This window comes from Eublepharis macularius, chromosome 7 (genome assembly GCF_028583425.1).
Source record: "Eublepharis macularius isolate TG4126 chromosome 7, MPM_Emac_v1.0, whole genome shotgun sequence".
In the NCBI taxonomy this organism is placed as follows: Eukaryota; Metazoa; Chordata; class Lepidosauria; order Squamata; family Eublepharidae; genus Eublepharis; species Eublepharis macularius.
The window spans coordinates 49140983-49161045 of record NC_072796.1 but is presented as its reverse complement, the minus strand read 5'-3'; the positions used below and the strand labels follow the sequence as shown (position 1 = coordinate 49161045).

At 38.9% G+C, this 20063-nt stretch overlaps 1 protein-coding gene across 1 annotated transcript in view; it reads left to right on the top strand.

Annotated features, from left to right (window-relative positions):
* LOC129333791 (cytidine monophosphate-N-acetylneuraminic acid hydroxylase-like) overlaps positions 1-13494 on the top strand; it is a 42986-nt gene extending 29492 nt beyond the window's left edge. Inside the window, exons 9-14 of the mRNA XM_054985677.1 lie at positions 486-621; positions 1578-1721; positions 3132-3306; positions 4801-4917; positions 11327-11442; positions 13396-13494. Coding sequence (XP_054841652.1) covers positions 486-621; positions 1578-1721; positions 3132-3306; positions 4801-4917; positions 11327-11442; positions 13396-13474 — 767 coding nt within the window. The 3' untranslated portion in view covers positions 13475-13494. The remainder of the gene's footprint in view (positions 1-485; positions 622-1577; positions 1722-3131; positions 3307-4800; positions 4918-11326; positions 11443-13395) is intronic.
* The last annotated feature ends 6569 nt before the right edge of the window (positions 13495-20063 follow it).

Below are 20063 nucleotides of genomic sequence, written 5' to 3'. Positions count from 1 at the left end.
TTGGGGAAGAAGGAACTGGGCATGAGGAAGCATGTATATTACTGGCCTATGACAATGTACTGCAGATATTTCCTCAATGGGAGATACTTGTTAGGAAATGCTTCCCCTATGGCTCTCTTCAAGTACCCTCCAGAGCTTAGGAATGGTAACAAAAACCCTATGAGAGTGACCTGAATCACCCAGTGAACTTCCTGCATGAATAGAGATTTGAAGTTTGATGTCCTTGTCCTAATTTGACACTCTAACCTCTATACCACCCTGGCTTTGCCACTTTTGTGTTGTCACATCTAGGCCTCAAGAAGATAGACATTTCTCCTGTATTCTCTGCAGTCCATTCACCTGATCATTTTGTACGTGATGGCCCTTTCTGATTTTCTATCTCTGCTTGGAAGTTAAAAGGATTTTTTTTAAAAAAATCTAGAACTGTCAGAATTCTTGCAGCACAGTCATGAAAACATCTATCTCTGTTTACTTTGGATTTTCAGAGGAATGGAAAGCCCAGTTTATTAAAACTGAAAGGAAGAAGTTGCTGAATTACAAGGCTCAGCTAGTTAACGATTTGAAGCCAAAAATCTATTGTCCTTTCGCTGGATATTTTGTTGAAGCTCATCCATCTGACAGGTACCATCTTTAAGATCCTCTTACTACACACTAGATTTATTACAGCAGTTTTATACAAATGGAGTAAGCCAACACATTTTCTATCATGTCAGTACTTAGTGCCATGAGCAGTCATGAATTAGAATGATTTAAAAATCTGAAGCAATTTATTTCATAACAAAATAAATCTATCCTTCATAGAGAATGAAAATAAGCAATATCTTCCTATAGCCTAAGATAACTAGTAGAGGTGGGCATGGACTGGAAAATGGACCAAAATTTTGCATGGACTTGGACGGTTTAGCATTCATGAACTGGTGGGTCATGGAAGGCTCATTTTCCATGGACCCAAGGACTTTTCCCCAGTCTGTAGGTCTGTGGTCTGTTAAGGAGTGCTTTAACATTTAAACCCCCCTTGCTCCAGCTGACTGGTTGTCCTCCATTCCTCCATTGCTCCCAGTGCCGCGGGCCAGCTGGAGTTTAAAGGACTGTTTCCTTGCTGCTTGCGTAGCAGGGAAAGGGCCTTTCTGGGCTTCAGCTGGCCCATGGAGGGGGGATTCCTCCTCTGTGGGCCAGCTGGCCCCAGAAAGGACCATTTCCCTGATGTGCAAGGGCCCTTTCTGGGATTCAGCTGGCCCTTTAAACGTCAGCTGGCCCATGGAGGGGGGAATCCCCCTTCCACGGGCCAATTGGATGTGGAAAGGGCTGTTTCCGTGCTGCGCAAGCAGCAGAGAATGGGCCCTTTAAATGCCAGCTGGCCCACAGAGGGGGGATTCCCCCTCTGTGGGTCAGCTGGTCCTGGAAAGGGCTGTTTCCCTGCCATGCAAGCAGCAGAATCAACAGTGATAGCACTGCTTGAACTTTTGCCACAAGCTTTGGGGGGGAATAGTGATATAACTAGTGGCTATTTTCCTTCTATTCATCATTCTTTGGCTCCAGGCCTTTGACAACTGATTGTGTCTCTTTTGTCACTGTAGTTATATCAAAGAAACAAACCTTAAAAATGATCCAGATGAGTTGAATTGTTTGATAAAGAAAAAATCTAGTGGAGTTTCAACATGGACACCAAAACCTGGAGCCATTCTGGATTTAGCAAGGATGCTCAAAGACCCAACAGACAGGTAATCCTAAAACTTCGAAATTAACTGTTTAATTATCTTAAATAACAAAGTTTCAAAAATCTGTGTCCAAGCAAGTCTGCTAATTGTCATCTGCCACTGGCAGTCACAAAGTTCCCTAAGTATAGTCTATCGTCTTCCTGTTCTTTTCACCTGCCACTTTATTAGTGGCAGGAAGGTAACAAACTGTACTTAGAGAATTTTGCAAATATTCATCTGGGAAAGAAAACCCTAATTGCTCCACTTTACCAGAAATGAAGTAAGGAAATATTACTACTGTAACTGATATTTCAGTTGAAGATGTAGCCCTGATCACACATTACAGGGAATATATGTACATGCTGCATGTATATGCATAAATCTGTTTGTAAGAAAGAGCCAATGCATGCTTACTTTACAAATGAAACCAGGGACCAGTATGAGGATGAATGTTTGTTTTCAATCGCTTGTTCAGCTGTACATGTGTTGAACATGAGAATCATTCAATGCACGTACAAAGAAAAATTAAGTGTAAACTGTACATAGCTTGTATGTGTGTTCAATATAAATTGTGAACAGTGCTCTAGACAGGTGCATTTATGGACAAATCATGTATTATTGAGAGAAATGCATGAGAAATTCACGGCAAGTTGTCCACCTTTTCTAGAATTGTTTTTCTAATTGAAGGATGATGTTCAACATAAATCTCTCTGACATGTACAACCCCCTCCCAGTTTTTCCCTAGGTTTTAGATTTAATAAGTTTTAATAAGTACATTTGTAATGCTATAAGGAAAAACATTTAAATGGAAGTATAGCAAATACATCCACATAATGCTAACCATGATCAAATGGTGTCACTCACTTCAGAGGGTCAACCAGGGCCGGATCAAGGGGGGCAGGGGGGGTAGTCTGCCCCCTGTTCCACCAGGGAGGGGGCACTGGGAGCAGCTGCCAGCTGCCAGAGGGCGCAGGCAGCAGCGCGGGCAGCCTCACAGCCCCTCACACTGCTTTTGCCTGCCCCACAGGACAGGGGGCGGCCGGCTTGCTGCACACCCCCCGTCCTGCAGGGCAGGCAAAAGGCAGCGCGGGGGGCTGTGGGGCCACCCACGCCATTTGCCTGCCCCGCAGGACAGGGGGCGGCCGGCCACCCCCTGTCCTGCAGGGCAGGCGAAAGCAGTGCGGGGGGCTGTGAGGCTGACCATGCCATTCACCTGCGGGGAGGCAAATGGCGTGGGCGGCTTCCCAGCCCCGCATGCTCACCGCCTTGCATGATGATGTCACTGAGGTGGTCAGCCTAGGGTTGCCCCGGGCATGGGCAACCCTAGATCCGGCGCTGGGGTCAACAGCAAGGATTTGAGTTCAGTGGCATCTTCAAAGGGGTTATGTCTGACAGTTTGATTATTACTTACATGTTCTATTTTCTTTTCTTCAGCATGGGTATAGTAGATCCTCCAGCAGGAACAAAAATTTTCAAAGAATCATGGGACTTTAAACCATATATAGAAGCTCTGGGTGCTGCAGTTGATGATGAGATATTTCTCTATTCTTCCTGGGTGAAAGAGTACTATAACTGGGCTGGATTTAAATACTATGACCTTGTGATAAGGGTAGGTTGGCGTATATAAGTATTTTTCAGAGGAAAGGTAACATCTATTCCTTCAGGGGCAAAGAATCCCCAACTTTCCAGATTATTAAAGTAATTCTTAGGTTTTTCTCTGCCTTCCTTTGAGTGCTGAACCTTCTGGTCAAACATCTGAATTCATAATTATGCAAGCATTAGATACTAATACCTTAGTATTCAAAATATATATCCGTTGTGAGTAAGGACTTCAATGAGCCTGGGATAGTTTTATCCCATAAGGAGTTGTCGAATCAGTTCTAGCATCAGAGGAATTATTTAATTAATAGAAAGGATTCTTGTCAAACAGGACAGTTCTTCTGACTTCCTTCATTGAAGACACCCTGCCTACATTTATGAAGCCTGCAGAAAGGCTTATGTCTGCAGTTCCTATGGACTGAGGTGACTTAACCCACTTCCCATGAGCATTTCAAATTTATTACCTAGAACACCTGTGTTTCTTTTGAAAAGCAAGCTCTCCTATCTGACTATGCAATCCTATGCAGAGTTACTCCAACCTAATCCCACAGATTTCATAAGGTTTAGACTGGAGTATCTCTGTATAGGATTGCACTGTAAATCGCACTAGCTTGATATTTCTTGTTTTGCACTTTGATGGGTTCTGACTCATTCTTGCTTAAATACTGGGAGCATGGAGCCATTTCTATAAGGCAGATGGGAAATAGAGAGTGGGTTAGAAAATCAGTTCTAAAGAGAGGTGCACATAAGACCCGGTTGGTTAATTCCTGACTAGATACCCAGTCCTTATTTACTTGGGATTTTAAAAGGGAAGTTTTCAGTAATTGACTCAACAAAATCCAGCTGTTTTAAAATTATAAAGTCACCTAGAGCAGTTCTGAGAGTATATGATCACCCAAAGCAGACTTGTAATTGATTTGTTGGTGAAATTTCCAGTGGCCTTTGGCTGATCACTGTTGGAGTCAAAACACTGGACTGATAAGAATTTTTTATCTGGTACAGCAAGGCATTTTCTATGTTTTTGTTTAAAAATAAGCTGGCAAAGCAGCTTCTTTCATCAGAAAATGATGACTTCTTAATCAGGCTTAAGAGAAGTGTGTGTGTGTTTTAAAGTCAGACATGTAAATTTCTGAATAAGGGTAACAACTGAATAAGGGTAACCCCCTTCTCCTTTTGCTCAGTGAGGAATCTTCCATTGGAGGAAACCTTCATCTGTTGGATGAGAGAGTCTTCCCTCTAGCAGAAGTAGCCTTCCCCTAGTACAAGATTCCTCACTTAGGAGAAGGAAACAATTATCTCCAACCTTTTGAAAATTACTATTTCTTTATAATAAATATGACTGGGAAAATATGTGAAAAAGTTATTATTATTTAAAGATATTATAACTCCTTTTTGGGAAAAAATGACAATTACTATACACAATGTTAAAAAAAAACAGATCTTCAGTTTGTTCTTTGTGTTCTGTAACATTGTGACTTTCTTTTGTTTTTTTAACCATACTAAGGTGATTGAAACTGACGACGATTTCAACCCTTTGCCCAGAGGGTACAATTATTTGGTGGATTTTTTGAACTTAACTTTCCCAGCAGAAAGACCATGCCATGACCGTCCATATGAAGAGGTTAGTAACTCTTTCAAACTCCAAATATATTGTTCTTTTTAATTATATATATAATTAAAAAGAACTGATTATATTCTGTCTTCCTAAATATATCCCAAATGTATCAAAAATCACAGAAGGAGAAGTTGCATTCAGAGAAGTTGCATACAGAGTTTAAAAAACATTTATTCTGAATTATTTCTACCTTGATAGAATGTATAGTCCTAACAGATTGAAACCAAGCTCTTTCCCTCTTTCAAAAAGGAAGACCTAGACTGGCTTACCAAACAGCATCCATGATTGGCCACAAATGTCTGCCTGGCAGGCCAAACTGCAAACTGATAAACAATCATGCCAAAGACATGTTCATCTCCTTTCCACTATGCTGGTCTTGGACCCAACCAGTCAGACACTGGCTTTAGGACCTTGGACAGCTCCAAGGCTTAATCCCAGTTATTTCTGTTGTTGTTGGCTGCATTCATGTATCATGATGAACAGAGGTTTGTCCATGATGGCCATGAACACAGCTTCTTGTTGTGCTTGTTGTGTCTTCTCTCATGCATGCAGTATGATTGAAGGCTCCATGGCTTGGAAAATCTTGAATCAAGAGTCCATTTGCCACGATGTCTGCATATAGGCACCCAGTTATATTGCAGTTTGTTTCCCTCAGTTTGTTTCCCTCAGTTTGTTTCTAAATCCCGGTTTAGAATCTTGGTTTGTGCAGGAGAAGTGTTGTGGATCAGTGGTAGGACATCTGGTTTGCATGCTGAATATCCCCAGTTCATTGCCCAGCATCTCGTTTTGTTTTTGGGGTTTTTTTTTTACTTTGGTAAAATCAAAAAGAGTCCAGTAGCACCTTTATGACTAACCAACTTTATTGTAGCATAAGCTTTCGAGAATCACAGTTCTCTTCGTCAGATGCATCTGATGAAGAGAACTGTGATTCTCGAAAGCTTATGCTACAATAAAGTTGGTTAGTCTTAAAGGTGCTACTGGACTCTTTTCGATTTTGCTACTACAGACTAACATGGCTAACTCCTCTGGATCTTTTACTCTGGTAGTAGGTGATGTGGAAGACTTCTACTTGAGACCATAGAAAGTCACTGCCAGCCAAAGTTCTGATCTTTATACACCATTGGTCTGATTCAGTATAAGGCAGTTTCATGTATTCAGAGTAAACAAACTCAGTTTGCCTAGGTACCAGTGTTTATAAGTCACAGTGAATTAGAACCTGATTCAAGGTGTCCCAAACTGAGAAGGCTTCAGTTGCATATGAGGAGAAGAAGCATGGGGAATGCAAGAGCATGACAACAAACTACGTTAATGCCCATCAGGGGCAAAATGTCGTTTGTCATTAGGTCTGAATGCAGCAACATTTATCTTCATTTTCAGGTCAAGATTTTTTTTAAAGGAAATAATGTTTACTTTTAAATATACTCTATATACTATAGTTCTTTTTGTGTATTTTGTGTTACTTTATATTAAAATTAAATTAAAAATTTAATTTCATAGTGGTTGGTTTCCAGTACATGAGTTAAGACACCTCTCTCTCTCTCTCTCTCGCTCTCTCTCTCTCTCTTTTTTTATTAATAATTTTTTTATTGGATGGGTCAATATATAATCAGATTAAAACACAAATACAATCCATTTCAATTCCCATATCTATATTTCCCCCTCCCCTCCCCCTTTTCAATGTTCACTTCCAACAACACTCCAGCCCCCCGCTATTAATATCACATTATTTCTATATTATAGTTGTTCTTATCTTGTTATTGGTAAAGATCTTAACTATATCTTATCTTACTTAGTATCATTAAAACCCTTCGAAAGACCATAATTGTCCCTTAACATCCCATTTCTTTTCCATATATTTTTTCAGCTTTTTCCAATCTTCCAAAAATGCTTTGGGATCTTGATCCTTCAAGTTTCTTGCTAATTTGTCCATTTCAGCCATGTACAACAATTTCCTTGTCCATTCTTCAATTTCAGGTATTTCTTCTTTCTTCCAGTATTGAGCATATAATATTCTTGCTGCTGTTATCATATAATATAGCAGTATCTTATAATTTCTATTTACATCTTCTAAATGCAAAGATAATAACAGCATTTCTGGATTTTTAACAACATTATAGTGGAGTATCATAGACATCTCAGCACATATTTTAACCCAAAAGTCTCTAGCCTTACGACAAGTCCACCACATATGAAATAGTGAACCTTCATGCTCCTTACATTTCCAACACTTATTAGATAGCTGCTTATTGGCTATGGCTAATTTTTTCGGTGTTAAATACCATCTATATAACATTTTATAGCCATTCTCTCTAATACTGGTACATATTGATATTTTTAACATTTTTCCACAATTGTTCCCATGCTTCCATTGTTATTTCATTATTACAGTTTATTGCCCACTTTACCATTTGCACCTTGACTGTTTCATCTTCTGTAAACCAATTAGAGTTTATACATTTTAGAAATTGCTTTATTATTATCTCCTAACAAAAGTTCCTCAAGTTCTGAATTCTTAGTTCTAAAACCTGTCTTCCTTTGATCTGTATCAAATAGGTCTTTAATTTGTCTATATTGTAACCAACCATATTTAAATGGCAACTCCTCATTTGATTTGAGTTTCACCTCCTTATCTGCTACTTCTATTAAGTCCTTGAGGGTAAGCCATTCTTTTCCTTTATATTCTGGATTTGGGTTGATCACCTCAGCTGGTATAATCCACAGTGGTTTCTTCTGGTCTATAAATTTTTTATACTTTAGCCAAGTCAACAGTAGATTTCTTCTCAAATAGTGGTGCTGGAACATTGCATCCATTTTGTACCACATATATGCATGCCATCCAAAAAGTTTGTTATAGCCTTCCAAAGTTAACAATTTATGATTGGTTAAAGATCCCCATTCTTTTAACCAGACTAAACATATTGCTTCATGGTAAAGTCGAAGATCAGGTAGTTGCATTCCACCTCTTTCCTTAGCATCAAAAAGTACTTTCATCTTTACTCTTGGTTTCTTCCCTGCCCACACAAATTCCGATATTTTCTTCTACCATTTTTGAAATTGTTTTTTGTCTTTTATGATTGGTATTGTTTGCATTAGGAACATAATTCTAGGCAACACATTCATTTTAACTGTGGCAATCTGACCAAACCACGATAAGTTTAATTTATTCCATTTTATCATATATCTTTCAATTTGTGTCCAGAGCTTTTCATAATTATTCTTAAATAGATCAATATTTTTAGCTGTCAGCTCTATTCCCAAATATTTAGTCTTGTGTACCATTCCACAATTTGTTAATTCACTCAGTTCCTGTTGCTTCTTCTTGGTCATATTCTTAGTTATTATTTTCCAATCTTTGCTACTTCTATTGCTTGTATAATTTCTTCCTCTGTTACTGGAGCATTCAGTCTCTGCTTCATTTTTTCTGATATCTTGGGTAAATATCGATCTATTTCTTCCAAATTTACTGCCTTCCTTTGAAATAGTTTTGCATAATATTTGTAAAAGGCATGCTTAATTGATTGCTGGAAGACACCTCTACTCTCCAAGGTAATTTCACAAGTTTTCAATAGCATTTTGACTTGCCTTCTGTATTGATCATGAAGGAATCACTTTTGCTGTAGCTTTAGAGCTCACCATAAGCACAGAATTGAAGTCCTATCATATACAGATTAATATATATCATCTGCAAAGATACGTTGCTGTAGCAAAAAGCAAAAAGTTATAATACATGAAGAGAAAAATGAAAAGGTAGAGAGGGAAAAGAAAACAACAGTAAGAGATCAGACCTTCTGAAAGTATCAGTGTAATCCTAAGGAGAACTACTCTTTAGAACCATCCTTAGAATTCTACTGAGTTCCCACCCAAGTGGGAACATAAAGAATGCCATCAAAGAAGAAGGTTGCCTTGCTAGCAGCAGCAAATGATGCCAGGGCACATGATGCAACAGTCTCTGGGTCTCACCACCACACGAGACAAATTGGGTAATTTGAGTGTATTTTGTCATTCGAGTGTATTTTAGTGTAATTCGAGTGTATTTTGTCTCATGCGGTTTGATCCTCAGTGAAGCTACAGAGGTCTGGGTTTCCTCAGTGCCTGGATGGTAAACCCCCTGGAAGGACTCTGTGAGATGCTTTGAGGTCCACAATGAAAGAAAGGCAGGAGGTGGATATAATAAATAATATGGAAATGTGTGAAACATGAAATGTTATGATGTCACAATACGTGTAAGTACTAGTAGATGTTATAGAGGAGGTGTTTATATTAGTTGCACAGCTGGCCTGAAGAAGTGATTACAGTGTTAGACTAGGATCTGGGAGACCCGAGTTTGAATTCTTCCTCAGCAATGGAAACTCAGTGGGTCACTCTTTCTCTTTCTGACCTACCATACTAAGTTGTGGGGATGGGATCCCCCTGTGGGTGGTTCCATATGAGGTAATAGATCCGAGAACTGTTGATAATGAGCAACAGTGTCTAACATACAAGGAGATAACACGAATAGAATCTTCTAAACTTAAAATAAAGACACAGGACGAGTTATCACCAAACTATGACTGGTTTCAGTACAGACAGATCAGAGATCTTTACAATTCGGACTGTGCAAAGGGAGGTATAAGAACAGAAAATTCGGAACTAGAGCAGACACTTTTAAAAGAGGACAAGAAGGAAATTTCTAAGGTGTACCAAGTACTGTTGAAATGGTATACTGAAGATGAAATAGTTAAAGTACAAATGGTGAAGTGGGCCATAAATTTCAACAAAGAAATAACAATGGAGGCTTGGGAATACTTGTGGAAGAATACAATGAAGACTACGACGTGTACTAGTATTAAAGAGAACATTTACAAAATGATTTATCGCTGGTACATGACACCAAAGAAGATTGCGCTAGGGAATTTGAATACTTCTAACAAATGCTGGAAATGTAAAAAACATGAGGGATCCCTGTACCATATGTGGTGGACGTGTGAGATAGCAAGGCAGTACTGGGGGGAAATAATAAGAGTAATAAGTGAGATTTTACAATTTCAAATTAATAAGAACCCAGAACTCCTGCTACTGAACTTGGGAATGGAGGGTATTCCAGCTCAACACAGGACATTGTTATTTTACATGACAGCAGCGGCCAGACTTTTGTATGCGCAAAAATGGAAAGTACAAGAAGTACCAACAATCGAGGACTGGATATACAAATTGCTGTATATGGCGGAAATGGACAAAATGACAAGAAAACTGAGAAACCTTGACCCAGGACAGTTTAACACAGACTGGGAGAAGCTGAAGCAATATTTAGCGAAGAAGTGGGAGGTTGGAGGAGAACTGTGGCAGTTTGAGAACTATTGAACTATTGAAATATAATAAAATGCAGAGGGCAGTGATTTTACCGGTGGAGAGGCAAATGGGAATTTCTAAGCAGTTATTTTATCAGATTATCATAGAGATATATATATATAGAATAATGACAGAAAGTAATTAAGTATAAGGATAGACTGATTAATACTATTTTTGGTAATTGTACAATGTACTAAATTGAATGACTTGATCTGAAGTTATCTAGGTCAAATTGATTGACGATTCTTGATGATAGCCGTATAATTGCATAATTAAAGCAAAATAATATAACCAAGTAGAATGAAGTTGAGGTATGTAGGAAAAGTAATATACAGAGAATAAGTTAAATTGGTTGACTTATATGAATTGTTTATAGAAATATTTGAAATTATGCAAAATGGGACAAATTGTTTGTTTAATAAGGGACCAAAAGATAAACTATAGAGTACTAAAATAGTTAAAGAATTACAATTAGAAGAAAGATATTATTTAGTTACTATTCCTGTTATTATGTAGTTGTTAATGTAAGTAAATATGTGAACAGAAAGAATATAGAGATAAGCTTAGAAGGAATTGAATGTATACGTTAGTTAGACAGAATGAATTTAAAATGAGTAAGGGAAAAGGGGCAAAGGGTTGGAAAACTGTTGGAAGTCAACAAAAAGGGGGGAAAGGGAGGGGGTTAGAAATAGGAAATAGGGGAAATGATTGTAATGTGAAATAACATGATATCTAATCCAATAAAAATTTTATTAAAAAAAAAAAGTTGTGGGGATGGGATGGACAAGGGGGAATGATATTGTAAATCACTTTGGGTTCCCATTGCAGAGAAAAGCAGAGGATTACATACATACATACATAAAGAAGCCCCTACAAACCTCCTCAAGAGGCTACTGCTATTTAAGATGTTTGTACAGTCCAACGAGATTGCTCTGAGGACCTAAACTGGTGTCTGAGTTGGTGGAGGAAAACAGCAATACAAGGAGAATAGCTCTTTGAATTCCAACTATTGCTTATAATGTCTGTGAGAATAATTGATTATGGATTTTAGTGCACTTGTGTCTATGTGTTTTTGTTTTTACTACAGATAAGGGCCCGAGTTAGTGTAATGAGGCATATAGTAAAGCATGGACTACTCTGGGATGATCTGTATATAGGATTCCAAACTAATCTGCAACGTGATCCTGACATATATCATCATCAGTAAGCCCTTAATTCCTACAGTTGCTATACTAACTGTCTGTTAACCTTACCTTAGAGTTCTTTTCAAAATATGGGGTTTTATCTCTTTTAGCTGTTTTCTGGTCTGCTGCTTGCTTGTTTTATTAATATAATTTCACCTGTTCAGTTAGTTTTATGCTATTTTTATACCCCAGCTTGTTTTAGTGGCTTGCTTTAATGACTCTGGTATGTTTAGTGATTGTGTTTTAATGGTTTTGCTTCATTGTTTTAGCTGTAAACCACTGAGTAGGCCCCCTGGAAGGGCCCTTCTTTAGGTAAAATTGTTCAAAGCAAAATACAACTGTTTGTGTACAGGGACATACTTGTCACATGAATGTTCTAAGTCAAAAACTTGCTCAACAGTGCAATCATAAGCACAGTTGCACTCTCGTAAGACAACAATAATCAATGGGTTTAGAAGTGTGTTTCTCTTCTTAAGATATAGTGTACATATTTAGCTAATTTGTAAAAATAAGCAAGAGTCTTGTGGCACTTTAAAGACCAAAAATTTTTTATTCTAGTGTAAGCTTTGGAGAACTAGTGCCCACTTCTTCAGATGCATATGAGTGGAAGCTTAGTATGACAAATATTTTATGCAGGGCTTTTTTTCTGAGAAAAGAGGTGGTGGAACTCAGTGGGTTGCCCTCAGAGAAAATGGTCACATGGCTGGTGGCCTGCCCCCTGATCTCCAGACAGAGGGGAGTTTAGATTGCCCTCCACGCTGCAGTGCAGAGGGCAATCTAAACTCCCCTCTGTCTGGAGATCAGGGGGCAGGCCACCAGCCATGTGACCATTTTCAAGAGGTTCCGGAACTCCGTTCCATCGCGTTCTCGCTGAAAAAAAGCCCTGATTTTATGCAGGACTAGGAAAACAAACAGTGAGGTCAAGGGACCAAGTTAAAAAGCAATAATATAAAATCCAAATCTGATCAAGACAAATACGGAGACAAATATTTCTGTTGATTAGATCTGAATTTTACTTGATTGAATTTTCACCTGCTTTCCTGCAGGTTAACACCTTTACTAGCATTAACTAGCTTAGTGTGACCAGTTATTTATGCAAGAGTGAGAGATTTTTTAAAGAAAAGTGTCTCTTTGCTCACACAATTTGCTGCTGGGAAGTTGTATGGTCTCATCGGCTCATACTTTCTTCCTCACCGTGTGGTTTTCTGCCCCAGGTTTTTATCATCATATCTGGTCCGTATTGCTTCAATTTATCCTGAGTTCCACATGTATTTTTTGCCTTTAGTTTTTGCTTTGAGTTTCTGGTTTTCTCCAGGTTTCTTTCCGAGTTTTTTTAGACTACTTTTATCCTGAACTTTTTTTGGAAGCTGCTTTTGAGTTGATTTTTTCCCTTGTGCATGTTTCTTTCATTTTTGTTTTTCCCACTCATTTTGACCCACCTCCAACCCACTTTTTCATGATTGGGCCTTGAACCGCCCACCTGCATTCATTCCTCCCATTCCTAGTTTTGCTTTGATCTTTTTTAAATTGTTAATTTCATAGCACTATATTGACCTACTATTGTAATAATAGGTGCAGCAGGTTCTCCGAATTCCCAACTTTCATTTAAAAGAGTAAATCTCTAGCCCTTTCTCTTGCAAGGATATAAGGAAAAAGGCATATCTCTGCAAGGGAAGGGGCTAGGGACTTACTTTTTTAAATCATCAGTTTCATATTGATAGATTGATCTAATGTAATAGTAGATTCAGCAGGTTAAGCAAGGGAGCTCAGACATGTGGAAGAACTGCACCCAAATCCATTCCAATGCTTTGGGATCAACTGCTAAGAAAATCAGGAATAAATCAAGGGTGCAGAAGAGCCCTATGAATTGTTCAGCAGAGAGGATTTTATTGCACACAAAATGGGTCAAGTTATTTCAAATTACATATATCCTTCTGCCAATAATTTAAGTCCTTTTAATACATTTTTAAAGGTTTTGGAATCATTTCCAAATAAAACTTCCTCTGACACCACCTGACTGGAAGTCATTCTTGGCACAAGAAAAACATTAAGCAAACATTTATCAGAGCTGAGTGTACACCCAATCAACAGAGTGATTGATTCACAGGAATGTGTGGCTCCCTCCGCGTATCAAACAGTTATTGAAGAATTGTTTTGTTTTCCTATGCTATTTGACTTTCCATTAAACATCTTCTGGATCTCCATCCTGCCTTCAGTCACTGGGATTTCCCATGGGAATTGTGGGTTTTTAAAGCTTGCAATTATAAAATCTGTCATGTATGTCTGCCTGCATACCTGCCATTAATGTGTTTTGCATTTTGAATTGATCATCTGAGAGTGTGTAAACTGCCGCCATGAAATGTACTGAGCCAGTAGGGGTTGTCTGTTATATCTTGAAGTTATTTACTTTCATTTCTGCAGCAAGTGTCCTTGGATGCAAGCTGCAGGCAGCGAGCAATGTATCTTTTCTCAGAGACTGAGATGATTTCATTCTGTACTATTTCTAGCCTAAACTAATCAGTTCCCATGTAACTCTTTGGGGGATTTCGCGGCAGAATGTTAACGGACCCAAAGGGTGGGAAGTTTCCCTATAATTAACACTGTCCTTTTTTGAATAGTCACTTCTGCTAATGCATTCGTATAGATCACTTGGACTGTATAGATCTCTAATAAAAGTTACTTCAACCAATGCATTTGAGTGCTTTCTGTGAGGAACTTGGGGGTCTACCTACCAAGGACTGACAAAATCAGTTTATTCAGTAAAATATAAGTAATATCAATATTAATAAATAGTAAATATATAAATGTAAGCATCTCTTTTATGTGTCTTTGAATGTATCCTTTGCAACAGTTTTGAACACAATACAAAGTACAGCACAGGTTATAAAGATTACAGAACTGTTCATCATGCTCCTAGGCCATTACACTCCATCCCTACACACATTTGCTAAACTTACACACATGCACTTGTATATGTACATGTAGGTCCTGTATGCATTATCTATAGTGTGCATTTGGGTAGGTTCCTGGTTGCACACATAAATCCCCCTTGAGGTTAGAATGGCACCTACCTTACTCTTCTTCAGGTGCCAAGCCAAAACATTTCTCGTTACTTAGATTTCTAACTATGGTGTTTTATCTCTTTTAGCTAATTTCTGGTCTGCCACTAATTTAACTAGACCAGTGTTAGTTTTATGCTGTTTTTATGCCCAGCTTGTTTTAGTGACTTGTTTTAATGGCTTTAGTTTTTTAATAACTGTGTTTTAATTGTTTAGTTTTGTTGTTTTAGTTGTGAGCCACCTTGAACAAGTCCCTGCAGAGCTGGCATATACATTTTCTAAATAAATAAAATACATATGTACATTTGTATGCACATAGATTTTCATTCACAAGGGAGATGCATTTAGAGTGAGACCAGCAAGCATAATCCTACTTCCCTCTCCAGCTATGTGGATTTTTCTTCTCTGGATTGTACCTTATGCCTTTGTCTGTTTTACTTTCAGAAAAAAAAGATATAATGGCTGGAAGAAAGTAACAACTACCAACTATTTATTTGCAATTAAAAGTTTTAAAAGCTAGAAAGTTCCCTGCTTTATGCTTTGAGTATATATTGGGTTATATCTACTGGTGCTATTCTTCTGATGGCAGCACTTTCTGTTGCTGTAAGTAGCCTCTTCCATGGTCCTTCCACTGGAGGGCACCTCCATCAGCAGCAGGATAGATTAGTTAACCCATGGAAATCCACATATCCCACCCTCAAAGGCAACCTCTGATTTTACCTCTTACATATACTTTACATCAGAATCATTACCAGTTTAGTAAAATAAATATGGCACTTCTCTGACTCACATCTTGCTCTTCTTCATTCTCTACAATAATGTAACTAACTCTTCTTTTGTGAATTCTTCATATGCCTAATTCTGAATTTATAAGCCAGGGTCTTTAGAATGTGTAATTGCAGGAAACGATTATTTTCAAACATTTTGGGGCAGAAGAACATTACACTGTTCTGAAAAATGATGTGCACATGGTTAGTTGGGTTGCTTTGTTAAAATCCTTCCTTCAATTATGTTGAAAAAAGCTCTTATTGCAAGAAACAGCTCCTCCCCACAATAAGGAGAGTGTAACAATGTGTATTTAAGTAGCACCATTTTATTGCTCCCCCTCCCATTGCTTAGCTAATCAAGTCCAATTCTGTCATTCGCTACTCTTGAGCTGCTGGGATAATTGAAATCAAATGCTATAAATGATTGACCGTTCATTAGTTTCCAGGATATGCAGACATATAGAACTACCATGTGGAAAGGGTACATGTGATTACATTCTTTATGAAGTCAAGCTAAGCATGATTCATGTAATGAGCTCTCCCAAGGCTTTGTACTTGAGTCATAAATAATCGTCCTACTCACTGAGCACAATGTGGCAATGACGCAAACTCCCCTTGTTCATTCTGTCATTTCCTAAAATCTTGAGATTCTTTCTTTAATTTATAGCACTTTGCCTTGTTTGATGCCAAACTCCATGAGCAAGCTCTAAAGAACTGATTATCCATCTTATTTTAGCCTTTTAAAAAGTCTCTTCTATATAAATGTCTTTCTCAGGAGCTTTTTAAGCTGACCATTGAATGAATGTGGTGGATTTAATAGACAATTACTGCAATTGTGGCCCTTTGTTGTTTCTTATGGGGTAGCAGTCTATAGATAATTCATAACACGAGTCATACATCCTAAGTTACATCTGGGTGGCAACTGCAATTTAACAACAATGTAATTGCAATCTTGCTTCTCAAACACAGTTTAAAATAAAAGTAATATTGCCCCTCTTTTTTGAAAAGCAAACACTAAGACTGCCAACTGGATAAGTCTGCCATTTCTAAAAGCAAGAAGAAGTTTAGGACAGGCTGTGTGGAAATATTCTTCTAGTTTACTCAAAATATATTTCCAACAATATGCCAACAATCCAAGATGAAGGTGCTCGAGGGATGGAGGGGGGAGAGAAAGAATGATAACCCAGAGAGTTCATGATGAGAAATTAACATAAGGGATAAAGTCAGTGATTATTCTCATAACATTTCCAGTAGGTAGCAACCACAGGGAAAAACATTATACCCATGGACTTCCTCCTGATGCAAGCCCATGATGTAATATGTAAGCATCTTACCCTGATCTTAGTTTTTAAGCATATCATGCTCCTTACAGGTGGAATTCCAAAAGCCAAGCTCAACACATGACAGTAGTGCTTGCCATGGGATTAAATGGGCTAGATTTTCACAGACTAGATTTTTTCATGCTGTCACATACTGAAATGGTTGTGAAAATAAAAGCTCAAATAGGGTCAAAGTTAAAAAACAGTTTGCACAAGGTTGATTAATGTTCTGCTTGAAAAACAGGTGGTATGATGGTATCTTCCTACAGTGATGCTTGTTTATTTTTAATATTATGGTGATGTGGTTAATACAAAAATGTCACATTCACTTTCGTATTCTACGAAAAATACAGCAACTGGCCAGCAGGTGACAGACTAACAGTACTGTATGAAGCATGGCGTAGGGGATTTAAGTAACTAAGTTTGTAAGCCAGGACTGCATAGATTTTTAATAATGGGTGTTTAGTGGCTGCTACATAACATACAAACTACTAATCCATAATATATTGCAAGGCACATTTGGACAGGTTCAAACTCAAAAAGCTTTTCATAATGCAAATGTCAACCATGAATCTCTATCCTGGCACAACTTCCAAATTGCAATTTAAAAAATCATTTTCCTCTTTAGCTGTATTTTCTGCTTCTCACATAAAGGACATATTTCAAATGTTCAAAGCCCTTCATTCACATTTGCTCCATCTTGTGCTCATCTGGCATCTCTCCTGGTCTTTTCAACTACAGTTCCTAGCTCTGGGTTACATTGCTTAAAATCACAACATCAACCAACCACACATAGCATGGTAAAAGTGCTCCTGCTGACACCATACAAGAGCCCTCAACAAACTTGGGTTAAAAAATGAAAGAAAGAAGAAAAGACGCAGTGGTGGCCTTATTCTTTTCTGAAGACCTTGTTCTTTTCTGTCATACATGCGTGTGTGAGAGTGAGAGAAAGGAGGGAACATGGCGGGGGGATGCTATCCGGCATTTTCATTGCTACATAGTACAGTGGCAGCCTCATAGAGGGAAGGATCTTTCATTGGCAAGGATGGCCACACTCTCGGGGTAGGAAGCTCCTGTATCCGTAGAGGCCACCTCATCAAAAGCCATCATAAGATGAGTTTCCAGAGGAGTGAACATTCACGTTTCTCATTATACTCTTATTGCAGTCTTGGTAGGGCCAAGTTGTCTTTCTTTCAGCATCCCATAACCTCCACATTTTTGTATAAGAGACCACCAAATCCTGTCCATCAAACCGAACGAAAAATAGTTTCTAAAAAGGAAAAGTGCTTGCCTACCACTAAATCTTGCTCATCTAATGGGGTACTGCTGCTTGAAAAAGGTGAGAAACAGTCCTAAGAAATGCTTGCCTACTTGATTGATTACAGGATGAAGAATGAATGGATCAGGGCCTTCGCTCACCAGTTGTTATTCAAATTGGAGCAGGATTAAGACAATGAAACACACTGAAACAGTCACTTGTACAACATCCTCTGTTAGCACACTTCTATATACCTGTTTTGGCTTCTTGGGCAGACAGCTGCAGTTTTTCTTACTGGATTATTTTAACCCCTTGCCTGTTGGTTCTATTAGCTTTGCTGAATTCTTCCACTTTTCTGTGCCCTTTTCTGGATCTTGACTAGACATGGGCACGAACCGCAAAACCCCCGAACTGTGCGATTTGCGGTTCATGGCATTTTCATGAACCAGGAACCACGAACTCCCACAAACTGGGGCAAGTCCACGAACCAGTTTGTGGTTTGTGAGGTTTAAATGCCCCTTTCCGGCCACTTAGCAGCAGCAGGGAAAGGGGCATTTAAACCCCCGGATCAGCTGCTTGTTGGGGAGATCCCCAACAAGCTTGTTGAGATCCCCAACAAGCAGAGGCTGTTTAAATGGCCGCTCCCAGCAGCAGGGAAATGGCCATTTAAACCATGGGTGGTGTTTAGCTGGCCAGCCGGGAGTTCCTGGCTGGCCGGCCAGCCAAGCCTCACCCACTCTTTAAATGGACCCCATTTAAAGAGCGGGTGAGGTTTGGCTGGCTGGCCGGGAGTTCCAGGCCAGCCAGCCAAGCCCCGCTGTTTAAATGGCTCAGAGCACCGGGGAAATGGCCATTTAAACTGCAGGTGGGGCTTAGCTAGCCAGCTGGGAACTCCTGGCTGGGCAGCTAAGCCCCGCTGTTTAAATGATCAGCTGCTTGTTGGGGATCTCCCCAACAAGGAGCTGATCCATGGGCACAGAAAGGGGCATTGCTGTTTTAAAACGAACCAAACGCACCAGTAGACCAATTTGTGGAAGTTTGTGGAAATGAGCTTCCATGAACCACTGCTTGACGAACCACTGGTTCGCGAACCACGAACCAGGCTGGTTCGTGGTTTTTTTTTTGTTCGTATTCAGGTTCGTGCCCATCTCTAATCTTGACTGCTCTCAGTCATCCAATAGATTGCCCATTAATCTTGGCACTTGAAATATGGCTTCTGCACCTTAATGGAGCCTGGCCAAAATGATATCCCTGATTCCTCTGAATCATCCTCTTTTCCTAATTTGTATCTTCTGCATCTCTGATCTCAGCCCTCATTGCATGGCCAGAACAGTTTATTGGGAAATCTTTAGTCTACAATTTAGATTTCCTGTAAGAAAGATCTTGGTTAGTAATGATGACGATACTATTTAATTGTTTAAAAGTGTCTTAACATGTAGATTCTCTTTAACTGTAATTAAGATTTCAAATGATCCAGGAGATAATTGTCCTTTAATGGTCACTCCACCTTCTAATGAATTCTTCTCTCAGCAAGGGTAGAGTTCTTTCTCATTCCTAGAGTTCACGAAGCAATTTATGGATTTATTTAGGGCATTTTTATCCTGCTCTTTCCCCAGGGATCTTAGGGCAGTGTTACCTCCTTCGTTTTATTCTCACAACAACTCCATGAGGTAATTTCTTCTCAGAGTGACTTGCCCAAGGTCACCCACCAAACTCCATGGAAGAGTGGGGATTCAGACCTGGACCTTCTACGTCTTATTCCAGCACTTCAACCACTACATCAAACTGGCTTATTTAATACACTCTGCTTGTGACAATCACTACAAAATACAACAGAATCTTATCAACAAGGATAACCATATATTTTATCTCTAAAGCTGTAGTGCTCACTTTATGTACTGGAAAGTTGTTCCCACAGAAATCAGTGCTTTATGTACAATGATAATCATTCATGGAGTGGACTTCACAGGGCTGGACTTTCCCACTCTCCTTCACATAAGCCTCCCAAAGGTAAGAAATTAAGAAAAATCAGGAACAGCAAAAGGAATAAAGTGAAGGTCTGCAGTGGGAGGGAGAATCAGCAGAAATTGCTACCTTCAGTTCTGGAAGTGGAAGTCTTTGGAATTGCATGGTTTCATCTAAGCCAATAAAACGTATTTCTGAGAAAACAGGCTTAGGATGAGCTTGAAAGTATTCAATATCTATGTTAACAACATATCAGTAGTTAGAATGCTAAT